General features: G+C 43.9%; 1 protein-coding gene across 1 annotated transcript in view; it reads right to left on the bottom strand.

Moving 5' to 3' along the window:
• Positions 1-20,841, bottom strand: part of Ap3s2 (adaptor related protein complex 3 subunit sigma 2) — a 47,381-nt gene that overhangs the window by 26,398 nt on the left and 142 nt on the right. Inside the window, exons 2-4 of the mRNA XM_059272611.1 lie at positions 15,744-15,835; positions 14,761-14,872; positions 8,295-8,366 (exon numbers count right to left, since the gene is read on the bottom strand). Coding sequence (XP_059128594.1) covers positions 8,295-8,366; positions 14,761-14,872; positions 15,744-15,835 — 276 coding nt within the window. The remainder of the gene's footprint in view (positions 1-8,294; positions 8,367-14,760; positions 14,873-15,743; positions 15,836-20,841) is intronic.

Here is a 20,841-nt window from a genome sequence, read left to right as displayed (position 1 = left end):
GGCTGTATTCTAAAAAGATTGCTCTAAAACATCAAATGTTACTGTTCTGGGCTGGGCGGTGGTGGCGCACACTTTTAATCCCAGCACTGGGAAGGCAGAGGCAGGCGGATCTTAGTGAGTTTGAGACCAGCCTGGTCTACAAAGCAAGTTCCAGGACAGCCAAGACTATACAGAGAAACCTTGTCTCAAAAAACCAAAACCAACCAACCAACCAACCAACCAACCACCTTGCTGTTCTGTGTACAGCATTAGCTACCTTGTTGCCCTTAGCTTCCAATAAGGACTAACTAAACAAACCAGAGGCTGTGTGTGATCTGAATAGCTGGCAGCCAACACGTACTGGCTCTCAGCAGGGTAAGGTGCACAAAAAGAGCAACACCGTGGGGCTAGATACCAGGGGTAATTTGGACAGGCCTTGGCTCCCCCGACCCCTTCTTTTTAAATGTAGTATACAGATTTTGGAATTTTAAGAAATCCTTTTTGCTAATCTGTCAGCTGTCCCAACGGAATGAGAAACTGTCCTCTAAAGCAAAGAAGCCAACACTGAGGAATGGGGACGACAGATGGACAGACGGTATGAGGGTCTTTGACAATAGCATCAAACTGTTGTCTTATTGCTCTTTAGCCCTGGCCCACAGCTGGCTTCTGGAGATGAGATAATAAATGCATTTCCTCATTCTTTAAGCAAAAATCCCCACTCTCAACACACCGGCAGAGAGGGCTAGGGATGCAATGAGACATCAGGCCGGCCTTGACCTCCCTCTTCTCTCTCAGGCACATTCAGATAAGAAAAGATGGCCAGAGACAGTCAAGCGTGCCAACTAGCTGTGAGAACTCAAGCTCAAACAGTATGTCTAAAGCCCCTCTTCAGTAAACTTACACAGAAATAGGTATCCCTGACTCTTCCTTTTGTTTCAAGAGCCCAGTAAGCAAGGCGGAGCACCTGCTTCAAAGTCACTAAGATGTAGAAGGGGCTGCATGAGCCCTGCTGCAGCTGAACTGTTCCCAGAAGGGCCATTTGACGAACATAACCCATTATCACAGTTTATGGGCCTGTTATCTTCGATTCAGAAGTTCAACCACGAAACTCAGCATTTACCTTCCCACTTGAGCTATCCACTTGGCAGTTTTCCTGGGCTCAGCCCCACCCAGCAGCTCACCAGCCAACCCTATTGAGAGAGGACAGACCCGACCATCTAGCCCCTTGATGAAGCCACTGAACTGAGTCTGATGACTCAATCTTGAAGACCCAGTTGGATTCCAACCATTCTCGCTGCTGAGGTGCTGCAGATGAGAATGCTACGCCACCCACTCAGTTTTCGACAAAACAACTCAATTACCATACTGCCAACACTCAGGACACTGAGCTGTGTTTAGGGATTGCAGAACGTACGAGGAACCAGTGACCTCTGTAAAGATATGACCCTCATGTGTCTAAAGAGTGGACGGCTACCTCACAGACCACAGAGTTGGACCCTATTCAGTTATGTAGAAAATTTGAGGCCAGTACGTGCTATGTGAGATCCTGTCACCAACAAACAGTAGGACATCGAAACAAGACCGTCAAGACAGATTTGAGAATTACCTTCAAAAGTGGTGTTTGATTGCATGGTGGCGCACGCCTTTAATCCTAGCACTGGGGAGGCAGAGGCAGTGAGTTGGAGGCCAGCCTGGTCTAGACAGGCCAGCCAGGGCTACATAGTGAGACTTTGTCTCAAAAAAAAAAAAAAAAAAAAAAAAAAAAAAAAGTGGTAGTTTAAGTAAGAAATATAGCTGAATCTATGAAAGAGGCAAGAACAGAAGACTGGGACTGTCTGGCTAAAGAGATCACAACACTAGGTACTACAGAGGCATTAAGAAGGTGATGGTAGGGGCTGGAGAGATGGGTCAGTGGTTAAGAGGACCTGGGTTCAAGCATCCACATGGCAGCTCACAACTATCTATAACTCCAGTCCCAGGGAATCTGGCACCTTCACACAGACATACATGCAGGCAAAACACCAATGCACATAAATATAAATAAATTTTTAAAAGAAGGAGGAGGAGAAGCGGGTGGTGATGGCCAAGAAATGGTTACAGGATCTAGAGGTCAGGAAATCACCTAAGAATGGGGTGGGAGGGTCTCTGTGAAAACTAGGTTACGGGGTTCTAGAAAGGGAATAGATAAAATAAAAATGAAAGATGGGTATAATGCAAAATTCAGCCTCAGCTACACAATAAGTTCAAAGCAAGCCTAGGCTTTCTCAAACAAACAAAAGAAACAAAAGTATTAGAAATTCAGTCATATGTAGTCTACACAGGCCTGCTGCTCTAAGCCCACGCCAGGAGTGTAATGTGACAGGAAGCTACCAGGACCAGCTGATGCAGACCTGCAAAGTCTATGACCAGGAGCTTCAGGCCTCAGGTGGGAAGTCTTCAGTTAAGAAGGATGGAATTCAGAGATAACCTTGACATTTTGTGATAGGTCTTTTGTCTATATAAATTAAACAAAACAGAACTATTACCATATACCTGAGAGGGCAGATGTTCTGTGAGGGTGAATATTAGCCAGAAATGTAATGAAAGGGAAGTCACTTGCTGGAAAACACCTTCAGCTGTCCAAAGGGTGACTAAGATAGGATTCTGACTCCTTCCATCATTGATTTCAACAGCTCCAATAGACAAGAGCGGTCATTTCCCAGTGCCAACCAACAGCTAAAAATAAACAGTTGTATCAACAGTGAAAGAAATCTGCTGCAGCAGCAAGATGCTGTATGGAACTTACATAAAGATAAGACATAGGAGATAGGCAGTATTTTTATGGCCACTTACTTCCTTCTAAAAGCCATGCCCAATAAAACAGAGCTGGAATCACTTCACTGACTGAGCAGAAATCCTCACAGATGTTTAAAACAGCATTAGAATGAGGCAAAAGGTCACCCAGGAGATGGAGAAAACAGCTCTGATTAATCTTGCCATCCTTTCACGATCAGAAACCCCCCGCCACTAGGAAGAACAGGGAAGAGACGGCCTTAACCTGATAAAGAGTGTTTACAAAGACCCACAGCAAATGCTGCACTCCACAGCTACAGGACGAAGGGTGTTCCTGAGACCAACAACCAAGACCTGACACCATTCATCCCATTTCTAGCCAACACACCAGAGATCCTGGGCAGCAGAGTGGGGTTGGAGAAAACATCCAAAGTAAAAGCCCCAGAAAAGGGGGCTGGAGAGATGGCTCAGAGGTTAAGAGCACTGACTGCTCTTCCAGAGGTCCTGAGTTCAATTCCCAGCAACCACATGGTGGCTCACAACCATCTGTAATGAGATCTGGTGCCCTCTTCTGGCTTGCAGACATACATGCAGGCAGAACACTGTGTACATAATAAATAAATAAAATCTTAAAAAAAAAAAAAAAAAAAAGCCCCAGAAAGAAATGAACAAAATGTCTAACACGTAAGAGAATTCATGAGTTTAACACAACCAATGGTCTTAGTATCAAAATATAAAGTGAATAAAGTAAATTCTATATAGCAACAATACATTGAAAATTAATATTCCAAACACCATATACATAAAAATAGATATCTAGGATAAAATTTAGCAAAATGTAAAATGCAAATAGACAGATCTAGACTTTCTTCCTCCTCCTCTTTTTCTTTCTTCTTTTTAAAAGTTTCTCTGTGTAGCCTTGGCTGTCCTAGAACTCACTCTATAGTCCAGGCTGGCCTGGAACTCAGAGAGATCTGCCTGCCCCTGCCTCCTGAGTGCTAGGATTGAGGTGAGAGCCACCACTACCTGGCTTTAATTGATATAGCTAAAGAAATGGAAATATAAGAGCTGGGTGTGGTAGCTCATGTCTGTAATCCTAGACTTGAGAGGCTGAGGCAGGAGGAACACCATGGGTTTGAAGCCACCTACATAATAGGCTATGAGAAGTTCACAGACCGCCTATCTCAAACACTTTCCCCAAAAGAAGTGAAAAGATACATTATAGATGCAGTTTTATTGTAAAAATATAAATTACCTTCAAATATTTAATGAATTTGATGCAATTCAAGTTAAAATCTTTTTAAAAAAATTCAAATTATACAAATCACACTTAAGGGCAGGCCTCATACTAAGCAGTAGATGGCCTAAAAAAATGAACTCAATGGTATTTTGGGAGCTTATTTTGTCTAATAATGCTTTACTTGGGCATTTTTTTTACCTTACTGGTCTTTTGCTTATATGTTATGATTTCTCATTTTGTGTTTTTATGGGTTTTTATGTGTGTGGTTTTTCTTTTCTTTTTTTTGGCCTGTTTGTTTTCTAAGGATCTAAGAGAGAAAGAAGGAGTGGTGTTGGAAGGGTGGGGAGATGGGGATGATCTTGGAGTAGATGAGGGGCTGTGCACAGTGGTGCTACTCACAGAAAACAGAAGATTTACCACCAAACAGAATCAGGCATGCTGGGATTCTCAACACTGTCTTAGCAGACAGCTTAGAGGAAGTAGCTTGAACAGGGGACCCCCCTTCTCCCATGCTCTACCTTTCACTAGACCAGCTGGCTCTTCCAAGAGCCCCACTCCACAGGTTCCCAAGGGATCAGGGACTAGGCAGGTAGTCTTCCCAAGTAATGCCTATGAACATCTGGCACTCAGATACAGACAGCCTAGTGCCCACTCTGTTGCTCGTCACTGATACTGCTGCACTTAATAGTGCCTTATAAAAAGAGAGCTTGCTGTGGGAGCAAGGATGGTCATTTCAGCAGAGACTACCCATAAATACACTGCTCCATGGAGACAGCAGAAGACAAGACACAGATATCTCTATCTTCTTTTCTGTCAATTGGGAAATTCCTTTCCCCAGAAGGACCGATCTTTTCATCTATGCTAAGATATTGGAAACGCCACGCCTGCCTTTGCAAACGACAGGTAACACTACTCTGTATATTACATGCTAACTCCAAGTAGCACCTAGTTTTTAAAACAACAACAAAGTGAGGGGGTGTCAAGACAGTTCAGTGGGTAGAGGCACTTGCTGCCAAACCTAATGACCTAGGCCCCCTATGGGAGAAGTGACTGACTCCCACGAGTTTGTCCTCTGACCTCTACACACATGCTGTGGCTACAGAGTAATACTCGGTCTCAAAGAACAAAAGCAAAACAACAAGAAAACCCAACCCTTTAAAAATAATAATAGGGGCTGGAGAGATGGCTCAGAGGTTAAGAGCACTGACTGCTCCTTCAGAGGTCCTGAGTTCAATTCCCAGCAACCACATGGTGGCTCACAACCATCTGTAATGAGATCTGGTGCCCTCTTCTGGCCTGCAGGCATACATGCAGGCAGAACACTGTATAGGTAATAAATAAATCTTAAAAAAAAAAATAATAATAGTAAGGCCTATAAAAATAACTCAGCTGGGTGGTGGTGGTGCACTCAGGAGGCAGAGGCAGGTGGATCTCTGAATTCCAGGCCAGCCTGATCTACAAAGGGAGTTCTAGGACATCCAGGGCTACACAGAGAAACTCTGTCTCAAAAAACACAGACCAAAACAAAACAAAAACAAATTCAATCGTAGTCTCAAGTTAACCTTTTGTCCCCCAACAGTGCTTACGGGAAGCATTCTCCTTGGTGTAAATTACAAGACAGCAACATCCTCAACAACTGGTAAACAACAAACACCAAGCACATGCAGAGAGAAGGGCTAAGAGACACCTGACATTTAGCAGAGTCTTTCAAATGAGAAGGGAGGTTGACCATCGCAAGAGCATCATTGAGTCTTGGATGCCTGTTGAAGCTGTCAATTCTCCAGGGAAAGAGTAGGCCCCATGATCCTCCTGCACTAGGTTATGACAGAGTCAGAGACAGGCCAAGGGAAACAGCACTCCTGTCTAACATCTGAACAAAGATGCACTGACTGAGAGCATCTTATAGGAACCAGACTGCTCCCCTAAAGCAGTTAGGACTTCTTTGGATCACACAGAACCATACTGGGACAAATAAACCAGACCAGACCTTGACCAGGATTGCTTAGCTATGTCTACCTGGGGCATTCTCCTATTTAAACCCTGGTACAGTCAACAGAGAAGAAAAAGAAGAGAAGCCCCTGGAATGGCCAGGAAGTGCTCTGCATGGTGATGCTAGCAGCAATGAGTCTGAAAACTCTTGCTGCCATTATAATGATAATAAACTAATAAAAATTATGCCGTAACAATGGGCAGTTTGATCAAAATGAGGGGCTGGAGAGATGGCTCAGCAGTTAAGAGCTCTGACTGCTCTTCTAGAGGACCCGGGTTTGATTCCCAGCACCCACAGGATGGGTCATAACCATCTTGTAACTCCAGTTCCAAGAGCTCCAACACCCTTTTCTGAGCTCCATGGGCACTGCACAGGTGGCACACAAACTAACATGCAGGCAAAATACCCATACACATAAAAGAAGTACTAATAAATGAGGATTTTTAATCACAACTCCTTCCCAAAGTCATGGATCACTGGAAGGTTGTTGGCTGACTTGCCAGGGAACATCACTGAGGACAGCATGTGCCAGCTGGACGAAATAACGTCCATGTCCCCCTGTGAGTTGTCTCCTGTTTAACTTGGCACATGAGAACACAGGCCTCATCATAGTTATGCTAACAAAACAAATCTGAGAACACCACTTGGGTCTGTTTCAATCCTCTCCGAGTGTGCTTTCCTAAGAGCATCTTGGATCTGCTCTCAGATGATGTTACAGATGTATTAGGTTCTATGCAAAGTTTTAGTTTTGTTTTCTTTTTTAAAGATTTTTATTTTATGTGTGTGAGTGCTTGGCTGTATGTGTGCACCATATGCATGCCTAGCACCTGCAGAAGCCAGAAGAGGGCATGAGATCTCCTGACTGGAGTTACCGACAACTAACTGGTTATGAGCTACCATGCAGTACTGGGAACCAAGCCTGGATCTTCTGCAAGAGCAGTATGCACTCTTAACCTCCAAGCCCTGCAGCCTCCTAAGATACAAAGTTTATTACATCAGAGTTCCTGAGTTCTCCCCATTCCAAAGCTTCACTGTCATTAGCCCACGTCTAGGACACTCATTTCATAACCAACATAAAAATTTCACTTTTGTAATAACCAACATAAAAATTTCAGTTTTGTAGATACAGCCACTTACTCTGGTGTCATAACTGCTATACACCAAGAAGTCACCTGTGAACAAAAGAGCCAGGAGACAGGCCCAGTGGTAATCTCTATGTGCTAAAACTACTAACAGATCTTAGCAAACAGCAACAGAACCCAAAATACACTGGGGCTGGATGCTGTGGGAATTCCTTCCGCCAACAGCTTTGGAGTACAAGCCTTGGGGCGTGGCTTCTTGTCTGCATACATAACCTCTTAAGAGGGGAGTGAGAGAGAGAGAGAGAGAGAGAGAGAGAGAGGGACCACACCTTTAATAAATTTATATATATATATATATACACCTCTGTGGGCTCTCACCTCAGCTGGAGAGACAGTTCAGCAGTTAAGAGCACTCAGCACCCACATGGTAGCTTACAACCCTCTCTAACTCCAGTCCCATAGGATCCAATGTCATATTCTTGTCTCTGGGGGTTCCAGGTACATACTTATTGCACAAACATACATGTAGACAAATACCCATATACATTACCAAAAAAAAAAAAAAAAAAAAAAAAAACCTCAAAACTATTTGACATATTTTAAAAAACATGTTTGTTAGAAGCCAAGCATGGTGGCACACGCCTTTAATCCAAGCAGAGGCAGGCAGATCTCTGAGTTCAAGATCAGCTAGGTCTACAGATTGAGTTCCAGGACAGCCAGGGATGCACAGAAAACCATGTCTCAAAATAAAACAAAACAAAACAAACAAACAAGTAGATGGATAAAAACATGCTTGTTTAATCTATTAGATTTTTTTTTTGGGGGGGGGCACACATGCCATGGAGCATGTGTGGAGGTCGGGGACAATCTGCAGTAGTCAGCTTTCTCCTTTTACCACGTGGATTCTGAGGATCCAACTCAGGTCATCAAAGCTTGGCAAACAAGTACCTTTGCCCACTGAGCCATCTCACGGCCCCTCAGAACTATAAAACTTACTAAATAAAACAGGTTCAGGCTTGATGTATGGCTTGTTGGTAGAATACCTGGTTAGCATGTGGGAGGCCCTGGATTCAACCTCCAGTACTGCAAAATTAATTGACTAATTAATTAAAACAGACTCTAGAACTAGGTCAAAGCCAAAGAACAAGAGACGGAACAGGGAGGTACACAGGCAGGAGATACATTCTGAACTCACAGTTTTCCAGGAGCCCTGTTCTAGGAGAGGACATACCTTATCCATATGGAAGATCAAATCCAACTCACACACATTTTCAAAACACTTATCCAGAGTCTCCACAAAAACCTAAGAAAGAAGAAGAAAACAGATAAAAAGAGAAAACCATTACTTGCTGTTTTACAGATGTCACATAGGAAATTAAAGAGGCAAGCCTGGAATGCGCCTTAGTCCCACTGTCACAGAAGCTTAGGCTGGAAGACTGCTTGACACCAAAGGTTTGAGACCAGCCCGGGCTCCACAAGCGAGACCTTAAAGTCATAAAAAAGGGTTGAAACTAGAGACTCAGGCCTATATTTCCAACTATTCAGGCAAGGGGACTGAAAATTCAAGGACTTCTTGGGCCACTTGAGGCAATGCTACCTTAAAATTTTATGAAAGTTAAAAAAAAAAAAAATGAATAAAAAATAAAGTAAAAGGGGCGGGCAGCCACGACTCTCTTTTTACCTCACAACAGATCTCAAAAGGCAAGCCCTGTCTCCAACATTAATGAACACCTACTTTTTAACCAACTCCAGGGCACTGATCATCCAGACAGGAAACCCTGGTTTTCAGTTCAGCAATTCAACCAGCAAACACATTAAGGCTTTCTCTTCTCCTTTCTAAGATACTCATTTACATAAAAGGATAAACCACCAACTACTTGCAATACTATGTCCTTTCCCCAACTTGAAGTACACATATATTAAAAAAAACTTCCTTACAGTATTAATAAAAGTTTGTATGCATGTACTTATTTGTTTGTTTGTTTGTTGTTTTTCGAGACAGGGTTTCTGTGTAGCCCTGGCTGTTCTGGAATTTGCTCTGGCCTGGAATTCAGAGATCCACCTGCCTCTGCCATCAGAGCACTGGGATTAAAGGCATGTGCCACCATCACCCAGCAACTGTTCCTTTCTTATCTCTCCATCCCTAAGATCTCATATTAATATTAATAGCACAATATAAAATTTTCAAACTTTTTTTTTTTCCGAGACAGGGTCTCTGTGTAGCTTCAGAGCCTGTCCTGGAACTCACTCTGCAGACCAGAGTGACCTTGAACTCACAGAGATCCACCTGCCTCTGCCTCTCGAGTGATGGGATCAAAGGTGTGCGCCACCACTGCCCGGCAAAATTTTCAAACTTTTAAAAAAACTTATTTATGTGTATGTAAGTGTGTCTGCTGCATATGTGCCCGAGGAGACCAGAAATGTGTCAGTTCCCTGAAGCTAGAGATCCAGGCAGTTGTGAGCTGCCTGAAGTGAGTACTGGGAATCAAACTTGGGTCCTCTGCAAGAACAGTATGTGTTCTTAACCACTGAGCCTTTTCTCCAGCCTGTTTTAACTTTTAAAAGTCCCACAGTCTTTTTAATTTATTTATTTTTATTTTATGTGCATTGGTGTTTTCCCTGCATGTATGTCTGTGTGAGGGTGTCAGATCTTGGAGTAACAGACTGTGTGAACTGCCACGTGGGTGCTGGGAATTGAACCCAGGTCCTTTGGAAGAACAGCATGTGCTCTTAACCACTGGGTCATCTCTCCAGCCCCTAAAGTCCTACAGTCTTAAAAATTCAAACACTTTAAAAGTTCAGTCTCTTTAAAGCATTCAGTCTTAGGGGCTGGAGAGATGGCTCAGTGGTTAAGAACACTGGCTGCTCTTCCAGAGGAAGACCTGATTCAGTTCCCAGGACCCATTGGGCAGCTCACAACTGTATGTTAACTCCTGTTCCAGGGGATCCAACAACCTCACACAAGCATACATTCGGGCAAAACACCAATGTACATAAAATACAAATAAATAAATAAATTTGCCGGGCAGTGGTGGTGCATACCTTTAATCCCATCCAACACTTGGGAGGCAGAGGCAGATGGATCTCAGTGAGTTCAAGGCCAGCCTGGTCTACAAAGCGAGTTCCAGGACAGTCAGGACTGTTACAGAGAAACCAGTCTTGGGGGAAAAAAAAAAAATCAGTCTTCTTCAAAGTTCAAAGTTTTTCTAAAACATCCAAAGCCTCTCTGAAATTCCAAAGTCTCTCTAAAACTTCAGTCTCTTAACTATGGGTTCCTATAAAATAAAAAATAAGTTACATTCTTCTTATTTCAAATAGGAAGAGCCAGGGCACAGTCGGCACAGTCACAATCAGACTAAAGCGAAACCAAAATTCAACAGTGTGAAAAGTTCAGTGTTTGATGTCTAGGACTCGCCCATGATCCTCTGGGCTCCCTCCAAAGGACCTGGGCCACTTCTCCAGCTCTGCCCTCTGCAGCACACACAGCTTGTCTCCTAGGCTCAAGCTAGCTTCCCTTCACCGCGGCTGTGGTGTGTTCTTTGGTGGCCATCCCATGGTGCTGACATCTCCAAAATGCTGGAGTCTTTGCAGCTGGGCTGTACCTTCACCGATAACCTCTCCTGGGCTCTCTTCAGGGACTGTGGCCCTGTCACATGGCGCCAAGCCTCAGCTTCTCTCCAAGACGCCTTCAACCTTGAGGCTTTAACTGCAAACGAAGCTGCACCTTCTCCAATGGCCTCTTCTACCCTCCTCCGGTGCCAAGCCTCAAATGCTCTCCATAATCCCTTCATGCCTTCAAAACCAGTACCACCTAGATGACTCTTATTCACCACCAAGGCTCCTAGCATGAGATGCAGCCTCGGCCCCCTCTGGATTACAGCTACTGTATGCTGACCCCCGAGGAAACACTTCTCAAAAGATTTCACCTCAGTGATGCTGGTCTCTTCTTAACTGTTGCTAATTTCTCAGCTCAAGCTGACCACCAACAACTATCCTAGCAAAGCAAAGGTTTCACTTCAGTGGTGCTAGTCTCTTGCTAAGTGTGGCTGATTCTTCATTCCCAGCTGACCAGAACCACAGAGTCTTAATTCAAAATATCATATAAATGGCCCTGATAGTCTTTACTTCCCTCTGAAATTTCATAAGCCAGGTCTCTATCATTTGCACTTCTCTCAGCAGTCTTATCTTCTAAGCTCCCACAGAACAAGCCACTGAACTCTGTGCACTCGATGGCTTTTCCAGTCCCAAGTTCAAATGTCAGCACAATCCTCCCAAAAACACATGATCAAGTCTGTAACAGCAACACCCCACAACTGGTACCAATTTCTGCCTTAGTTAGCAAAGTGTTATTCCATCCAGAGCTCGACTACTGTTTTCCTAGATGATGCTATCAAGATGCAATGGGCAGAAGTGTTTGACATCCTGACCTAAGACTGATAACTGGTCCATGGTTTCTATTAGAAACCGAACACTGGAAAATGACTGGCCATTAAGTATTAACACTCTAGGACCCAGTGACTATATTCCGCAGGTGCATATCTTACAGAAACGCATGCACGTCTAATTCCAAAACCAAACACAGTCATTTCAAAGTGGCACTATTTATAACTCTACACTTTAACAGTATTTTAAGAATAACAGTTACAGGCTGGGAAGATGGCTCAGTGGTTGTTTTTTCAGATATGGCACTTATTGCTCTTGCAGAAGACCTGGGTTCAATTCCCAGCACCCTCACGGTGGCTCCCAACAATCCATAACTATAATTCCAGGAATCTAACGCCCTCTTCTGACGTCAGGAGGCACCAGGCATGCACGTGATACACAGACATATGCACGTGATACACAGACATACATGTAGGCAAAACATTGATACACATAAAAAATAAATAAATAAATCTACAGAAAATTAAATTTAAAAAAAAATAGCAGTTAAAGCCAGAGTGGTAGTGGTGCACACATTTAATCCCAGCACTTGGGAGGCAGAGGCAGGCCGACCTATGAGTTTGAGGCCGGCCTGGTCTATAAAGATAGTTCTAGGACAGCCAGGGCAATACAGAGAAACTCTGTCTTGAAGGGAAAAAAAAGAATGCTGGAAATTTTTACCAAACTGAAAAGTTCTTCACTTACATATTACAAATCAATTTTCTGGAAAATATGAAAGACTACTCTGAGAAAATGGTGATAACAGGAACTGATTTTTCTTATTATGTATCAGATTTTGTCATAAACCTGAAATACTCTAATACTAAAGAACAAAAGCAGCCCAGCAGTGGTGGCGCACGCCTTTAATCCCAGCACTTGAGAGACAGAGCCAGGTGGATCTCTGTGAGTTCGAGGCCAGCCTGGTCTAAAGAGCAAGATCCAGGACAGGTACCAAAACTACATAGAGAAACCCTGTCTCAAAAAAAAATGGAAAAAAAAGACCAAAAGCATTGGGCTAGCTAGCAAGATGGCTGGCTCACGGTAAAGGTACTTGCTGACAGTTCTGACCTTGTGTCAACTTGACACAAGATAGCACCACCACTGGCCTATGGGCAAGCCTGTTAGGCACTTTCTTGACAGGAGAGGCCCCTCACTCACTGTGTGTGGTACCACTCCTGGGCTAGTGATCTTGGGTTATATAAAAAAGCAGGTCAAGCAAGCCATGAAAAGCAAGCCAGTAAGCAACACTCTTTGGTGGCCTCCACATCAGCTCCTGTCTCCAGGTTCCTGCCCAACTTGAGTTTCTGCCCTGACTTCCCTCAGTGATGGAGTGTGGTATGGAATTGTTAGCTGAAATAAACCCTTTCCTCATAAGCTGCTTTTGGTCACAGTGTTTTATCACAGCCATAGAAACCCTAGTAAGACAAACCTCTAAACCTGCATCGTGGCACTCACATTCTTGTGTACACCCATCCCCTACACACACATACACACACACACATACACATACACACACACACACACACACACACACACACACACACACACACTTAATTAAAATATACCCATTTATAATAAAATAATTAGTATTTTAAGCTGGTGGAGAGCTGAGCTGTTGCTGGCTTTACTCACTTAGTGGACAGGACCAAGTGTTGACACACCGCACACTTAGTCCTTTACTTTCCCTGAGTTTTCCCCTCCTGGTTCTTGAAGGCTTCCTGGTAGAACTGATCCTCTGACTCGCCTTTGAGGTTGCTGTTGTCTCTGTCTCACCTCCCAACAAGGGAAAGCTGTATTGACTCCAAACGTGACTTTATGTTTTTCTTTTGTGATTTTGCATCTTTTGTTTGTTGGTGTTGTTTTGATTTTAGACAGAGACTCACTAAGTAGTATTGGCTGGCTGGAACTCACTATGTAGACCAGATGGAGCCTGAACTTGACAGTGATCCTCCTGCCTCTGTTTCCCAGAGTGCTGGGATTACAAGAATGCACTACCTCAGCTGGTCCAATTCTGTACTTTTATTGGAATAAATACCAGGTACTTCATAATGAGTTAATGTGCAAACACTCACCTTAATCACCATGTAAGATTTTCTTGAACTGTGCATTTTCTAGCTGATTGTGTAGAAATAGTAAATTCAATGCTTTCTTGACCTCAAACTCTGGAAGTATGATTTTCATTTGGAGGTCAGAGGGCACCTCAGGTGTTGGTCCTCACTTTCCACCTTGTTTGAGATGACGTCTCTAGTTGTTCACCCTTTCTATGCCAGACTAGCTGATGCATGATTTTCTTGTATCTTATCCACCCCATCCCACCTCCAATCCTGGTAGTAGATGAGATTTCTAACATGTCAGTCCTGTTGTTTTTTTCTCTCAAATTCCAATAAAATTGTCCCATATAGTTTCATTCTAAGTCTATTTAAAAATTCTTTCATCCTTTAGACTAAGAGCCCATAAATGGCAGCCTGCAATATTCCCGTCTTGGCCTCCTGAGTAGCTGGTACTCCAGCCCCACCATGCTCAGCTTTCAACTTCTTTCATTTCCTTTGTAAGAGATAGTTTTGTTTTCACATGTGCCCTTAGACTTCTTCCTTAAGATAACACTGGCTCTTGGTTTTGCAACTAAAGTTAGCTATGAAAGTAACTACGGGGAGAAGACACTATGTGTGTGCCATGTCTTGCTCTAGGCTACCATTACAAGTAAGATGAAATGTACAGACACTTAGGATTGGGGAGATGATTCAGTTGGTAAAGCTCTTGCTGCGCACACAGAAGGACCTAGTTTGATCTCCCAGAGCCCTAACAAAAACCCAGAGCAGCAAACTCTAGCACTTCGGAGGACAGAGAAGATGCCTGGGGCCTGCTGGCAAGCCTGCCTTAGCTGAGTCTTTGGCTCCAGATAATACTCTATCTCAAAACCAAGGTGGAAAACCATTGAGGAACACGAGATGTCAACCTCTGGCCTCCATGGCATCTATACAAACACAGGTGCATGTGTCTTGGACACAGAAAGTATAAATACTTAATGTAGTTTGGTTTCAGAGATGAAAGAAAATTCAAAACATTAAAAACCAAGGGCTGGTAGAAAGCACTATCCGACAGCTAAGTCCTGGAAGGTTGCTCACGCGCTTTCCCAGAGCACCACCTGGTGGACATCTGGCAGCTCTTACCAACATTGATGAGGAGACAGAAAAAAGGATCCACACCAAGGCTGGTTATTCAAAATCCCCGTGTAAACTCTAAAGTGGCTTCCATTATTGGATGACCACACATACCTGGATGAGGTCCAAGATCCCAAGTTCACTCTCGGAGGAATCCACACAAAATACGAAGTAGAGGGTAGCGTAGTGCCGGTAAATCAGCTTGCAGTCGGCGCCACCAATCAGACTGGAAGACAGTGGTCAACAGCTGAGAACTCCAATCTTAGTAACCACAGCAGAGGACCCCTGCACCAAGAATGGAAATGGGCCTAACAAAGGAAGGCTGAGCACTCAGAGCGGGCACTTGCCACATGAACGGCAACTAAGTTTGGAACAGAACTTAAAGCCACTTGACTTCGCCCTTGACTTAGCCCGCCAGTGATCCAAACCCGGCTTGGGGCTGGAGAGATGGCTCAGCAGTTAAGAGTACCATCTGCTCTTCCAGAGGACCCACGTGGCAGCTCACAACTGTCTGTAACTCCTGCTCCAGAGGTTCTGACAATCTCACACAGATGAGCATGACAAAACACCAATGTACATACAATAAAACAAACAGCAGCTCCTGTTAAGAACAGGTTACGGCCGGGCGGTGGTGGCGCACGCCTTTAATCCCAGCACTCGGGAGGCAGAGCCAGGCGGATCTCTTTGAGTTCGAGGCCAGCCTGGGCTACCAAGTGAGTCCCAGGAAAGGCGCAAAGCTACACAGAGAAACCCTGTCTCGAAAAACCAAAAAAAAAAAAAAAAAAAACAGGTTACGTGGGTCTGGTGTAGTGGTGTACACACCTTTAATCCCAGCACTCAGGAGGCAGAGGTAGGCAGACCTCCGAGTTCAGGGCCAGCCTGGGCTATACAGAGAAACCCAGTCTTGGCACCCCTACACACACACACACACACACACACACACACACACACACACACACACACACCAGAAAAAGAACAGGTTATGCTGCATCAGGGAGTCACTGACCCGAGTGTACCAGAAGAAACAAGAGCAGTGACGGCCACCCAAAGTGGACCTTGGAACCTAAGGGGATTAGCTACCTGAAGCTCATGTTTACCTTCCACCTTCTAAGAAGTTACAGATGTTGTCATCTCGCTTGAGGACCAGATGGAAAGTCTCTCGAACAATCTGCTGTTGGATCTCTTCAGGCTATGAAACAAGAGCAAAAAGCCAGGTCAGGGGGCAAGTGAGAAAAAGTGTGCCCACCAGTAAGGTGACTATGTAAGGAAGGGGCTCCTCACTGGGAACAGTTGGAAAAGATCATGTGTAAGCACGTGGAAGGCAGAGAGTGACTATGGGAAAGACAGGCTCAGGGATTACAGTGTGCTTATTTACCTTGGTATCTCAGTCACAAATCATTGCTATCTCATAGACAAGCTGAGATTCAAACCAGGAGTCAGAATCCATAAACTCACAAAGATCCTCAAGGGTTTTGTTTGCTTTGGTTTTTGAGACAGGGTTTTTCTCTGTGTAGTCCTGGCTATCCTGTTACTAGCTTCATGGACCAGGCTGGCCTCAAACTCACAGAGATCTGCCCGCCTCTGCCTGAGTGCTGGACTGAAAGGTGTGTGCCACCACTGTCTAGCTTTTTTTTTTCCCCTGAAAAAAACATCTATAGTGTGTAATTAACAAATCTCAAAGTTCAGCACTGTGTGAAGGTCAATATGTAATCATGTACTTGTCTCAAGGATAAATTTATCATTTTTTTACACTAATACCAGTACTACATATAAGACGCTGTTTTGCTCACCAACAAAGGATTATTGGGAAAAATAGAAAATGTTATATTTACAGATCTGAATTTTGGGCAACTAAACAAATTACAAATAAACTCTTCACTTAACAGTCACTTGTCATCTTGAGAAACTTCAACTGTGAATGAATCACTTGATAAGTCACATTTGATTTCCTCTTATATGCTGTATGGTTTTATAATAGGTATGGTACCACCTTTTTTTAAGTCAGGCATGCTGGAGGCTAAGGCAGGACCGTCACTGAGTTGGAGTACAGCCTGGATTAAATGGTGAATTCCAGGCCAGCCTGAACCGTAGGTACTCTAACTCCCTAACTCAACAAAACAGAACAGAGAGAAGAGCGGGGAGGGGTGGAGAGGGGAGGAGAGAGGAAGACCCTGTGGTACAGCATGTCTGGAAGCCAGCATTTGGTAGGTGAAAGCAGGAGGAACGTGAGACCTTATATAAAGGGGCAGTGGGGTACTGGTGGGGGGGCGGGGGGGAGCCAGGAGTAGTAGTGCTTTAACATCAGCAAGAGGAGGTGGGTCTCTGTGAGTTCAAGGCCAGCCTGGTCTACATAGTGAGTTCCAGGTCAGCCAGGGCTACACAGGGAGACCCTGTCTCAAAACAAACAAAAAGGATAAGGGAGAAACCAGACAGAAACAAGGTAGTCAGAAACTCTAGAAGAGAGACCAGCGGTGGTGGCGCATGCCTTTAACCCCAGCACTCGCGAGGCAGAGGCAGGCGGATCTCTGTGAGTTCGAGGCCAGCCTGGTCTACAGAGCGAGTTCCAGGAAAGGCGCAAAGCTACACAGAGAAACCCTGTCTTGAAAAACCAAAACCAACCAAACAAACAAACAAAAAAACCCACCACAACAACAAAACTCTAGATCAGGAGCTGGAGAATTGGATCTGCCATTAAGAGCATTTGCTGCTCTTATAGAGGACCCAGTTCAATTCCCAGTAGCTACAGGATGGCTGAGAACCATCAGTAAATTCAGTTCAAGGGATCTAGCACCCTCTTCTGACCTCCAAGGGCACCAGGTACACATGTGGTGACAGGCATACCTGCAGGCAAAACACTCACACAGAAAATAAATAAATAAAAATTAAACTCTCTAGATGTGAGAAGACTGCCTCATATTGTAATGTGGGATGAACCAGCCAGCGACAGTGTTTAAATGCCTGGGCTGGCTGGGCGGTGGTGGCGCACGCCTTTAATCCCAGCACTCTGGAGGCAGAGCCAGAAGGATCTCTGTGAGTTTGAGGCCAGCCTGGGCTACAGAGTGAGTTCCAAGAAAGGTGCAAAAGCTATACAGAGAAACCCTGTCTCGAAAAACAAAAACAAAAACAAAAAATTAACCTCTTCTTTCTACACCACTGCACTTAGCTTTGAGATGGCCAGATATTTAAAAGCTATTGGGGGTTGGGGGCGGGGACAGGGCCAACACAAAATCCGGGAACTAGTCACTGAGGAAATGGCTGGCTCGGGGTGGGCTCCGAAGGCTCTCAGTTCCTCCTGAACGCATGGATGCAAACCTGCTCATCGCTGGCCCACAAACTGGAACAAATCAATCACTATCTTCCTGGTTTCCATGTGAACACACCAAGCTCACATGGAAAGCTCACATTTGCCAGGATGTTGTCAAAGATTAACTCTGTGTGCTCAGAAGCACAAACACCCTAAATAAACATCAGCATTTTTTAAACCGACAAAACATCTGTTCCACTGAAGCTCTTTATCCAGCCATTGGTGGAAGTGGTAAAAATGGGGGTGTGGGGGTAATGAAACAATGAGTCCAACTACTTCCTAGTTCAACAGAAAGCAGAGCACCACTGCTTATGTGCCCCAGTTACTTTAACAACCTTTCCTAGCTTTCAGTACACAGCGATTTCCAAGGGGCTTTCACTCAAGGGGTTCTTAAACAATTCTATGATCTTCAAAGATACACAAATCGCCAATAAGCATAAGAAAAGATAGGTGCTCAGCATCCTTAGTCACTATGGAAACAGATAGCAAAACATTTTAAAAGGAGATTCAGTTTCATCCACTAAAATGCCTTTAATTAAATACAACATGGCTAGGATTATATAGCTCAGTGGTTAAAAAAAAAAAAAAAATTGCCTAGAATGAGGGAGGCCCTGAATTCACTCCCTAGTTCAGAAAACAACAACACACACACACAAAAAAAGACACACACACACACACACACACACACACACACACACAAAAGATACACATTGGAGGAGATAAGAAACTAGAATACGGGGCTGGAGAGATCTCAGGGGTTAAGAGCACTGACTGCTCTTCCAGAGGTCCTGAGTTCAATTCCCAGCAACCACATGGTGGCTCATAACCATCTGTAATGAGATCTGGTGCCCTCTTCTGGCCTGCAGACATACAGGCAGACAGAACACTGTATACATAATAAATAAATCTTTAAAAAAAAAAGAAACTAGAATACTGATACATTGTTGATAGTAGAGTGAAAGGTACAACCACTTGGAAAACACTGTGGCAGTTTCTTAAAATGTTCACCATTGGGCCGGAGAGATGGCTCATCCGTCAAGAGCACTGATTGTGCTTCCAGAGGTCCTGAGTTCAATTCTCAGCACCCACATGGCAGCTCACACCTGTCTGTAACTTCAGGTCTAGGGGACCCAACACACTCACACAGACATACATGCAGACAAAACACCAATGTACATAAAATAAAAATAAATAAACTACTTTTAAAAAATGTTTAGCATTGAGTTATTATGTGACCTAATGATTGATTCTACTACTAAAGTAAAGAAAAATGAAAAGCTATGTCCACACTAAAACTCAACACATGAATGGTCACAGCAGCACTATTTATAAAAGCCAGATACAGCAAATAATGGGAAATAAAACTATGGAATGAACAGCAGAGCACAGTGGCATGCCTGCCACTTTGGGAGGTAGAAGGCTGTGGTAGAGAGGATCTTTTCTTCTCTTTTGGTGGCCGGTTGTTTGGATTTTGTTTTTGTTGCTTATGTCTTCACTATGTACCCAAGGTTGGCCTTGACCTCACAATCCTCCTGCCTCAGTTTCCCAAGTACTGTGATTATAGACCTGTGCCACTAGGTCCAGCTGAGCAGAAGGATCTCCAGTTCCAGGTCAACCTGAGCTACATATTGAGATCCTGCTTCAAAATAAATAAAGAACACATATATGCATGCTACAATATAGATGAAACTTGTGGATTCATATAATTAATTAATATTCAATAATCTTTGTAAGTAAAAGATTATTAAAAAGACTATACATTATTATGATTCTATTTAGATAAAATGTCCAAAAACTTAAAGAGAAAGTAAGTGCTTGCTTAGGGCCAGGGGAGTTGACTGCTAACAGGGAGGAGTTTCTTTAAGAGTATCAATAAAAAGGTTTTCAAATTGTGATATAGTAAGTTACCTGTATAGTCATTTATATCTCAATAACTTAGGAGAAACAAATGCACACATAAGTCGAAGTTGTATTAAGTACTTTTTTAAAGAATGCACGTTGAAAATCCTACTTAAAAAAGCAAATTATTTTTTCATTTATGATGAAAAAGGAATATAAATCCGAGAGACATTTCTCAACTTGCCAACCTACACAAGAGTAGGAAAGGTGAGGCTGAAGCTGAATGTTTTCTGATTCCATTCCCTCTCGAGTTTAACCAGTCTCGCAGTTATGTATTTTGAAACCTAGCCACGAATAAAATGTTGGGGGACAGGAGACAAATCATGACGTTTGCGTTTTCCCAAAGGGAATGTTTCTAGAAAATGAACGTTGCTGGGCCATCTCGTGACAGCATGTGTTTAGTTACTGGTTTCTTGAGATATGGCCTGGGGTAGCTCAAGCTGACTTTGAACTAGCTGTCTGAGGATAACTTTGAGGTACTCAACCTCAAGCCTCCATCTCCTGAGCTCTGAGCTTACAGGTGTGCACCACTACATCTGACAGCTTGTAATATAACTCATTCACCCCCAATTTTAAGAGACTTTCTGTAACCTTACAGGGTAAAGGGTAGCCCGACCCTGAGAAGTCTCAGTCAACGCTGGAGCAAGTAATTCCAAGAAAGAACTTCTCCCCACCTTGAGAAAACAAAAACTTAAAGAACCCAACAACCCGACCATCACAAAACTACGCTCATCCATTAAAAAAAAAAAAAAAATTAAAGACAGTGGTTTTTGTCGTTCAAGATTTCAACGAAGCACACTGTGTACCGTGTCTGGCCTAAGACCCAAGGGAAAGTGTCACAAAGCACAGAAAAGCCAGGATCCAGGGAGAGTGGGAGAGGAACAGGGGCGGTGGGTCATGCGCGGTGCCGGAGCCCGAGGTGCTGGCGAGCTCTGCGGCGGGCCGAGGGAAAGGGGATGGGCGCGGGTACGTGACGGGCCGGGCCGCACTCA

Source organism: Peromyscus eremicus, chromosome 1, assembly GCF_949786415.1.
Source record: "Peromyscus eremicus chromosome 1, PerEre_H2_v1, whole genome shotgun sequence".
NCBI lineage: Eukaryota > Metazoa > Chordata > Mammalia > Rodentia > Cricetidae > Peromyscus > Peromyscus eremicus.
The sequence above is the reverse complement of the archived record's forward strand: the minus strand, read 5'-3'. Positions and strand labels throughout refer to the sequence as shown.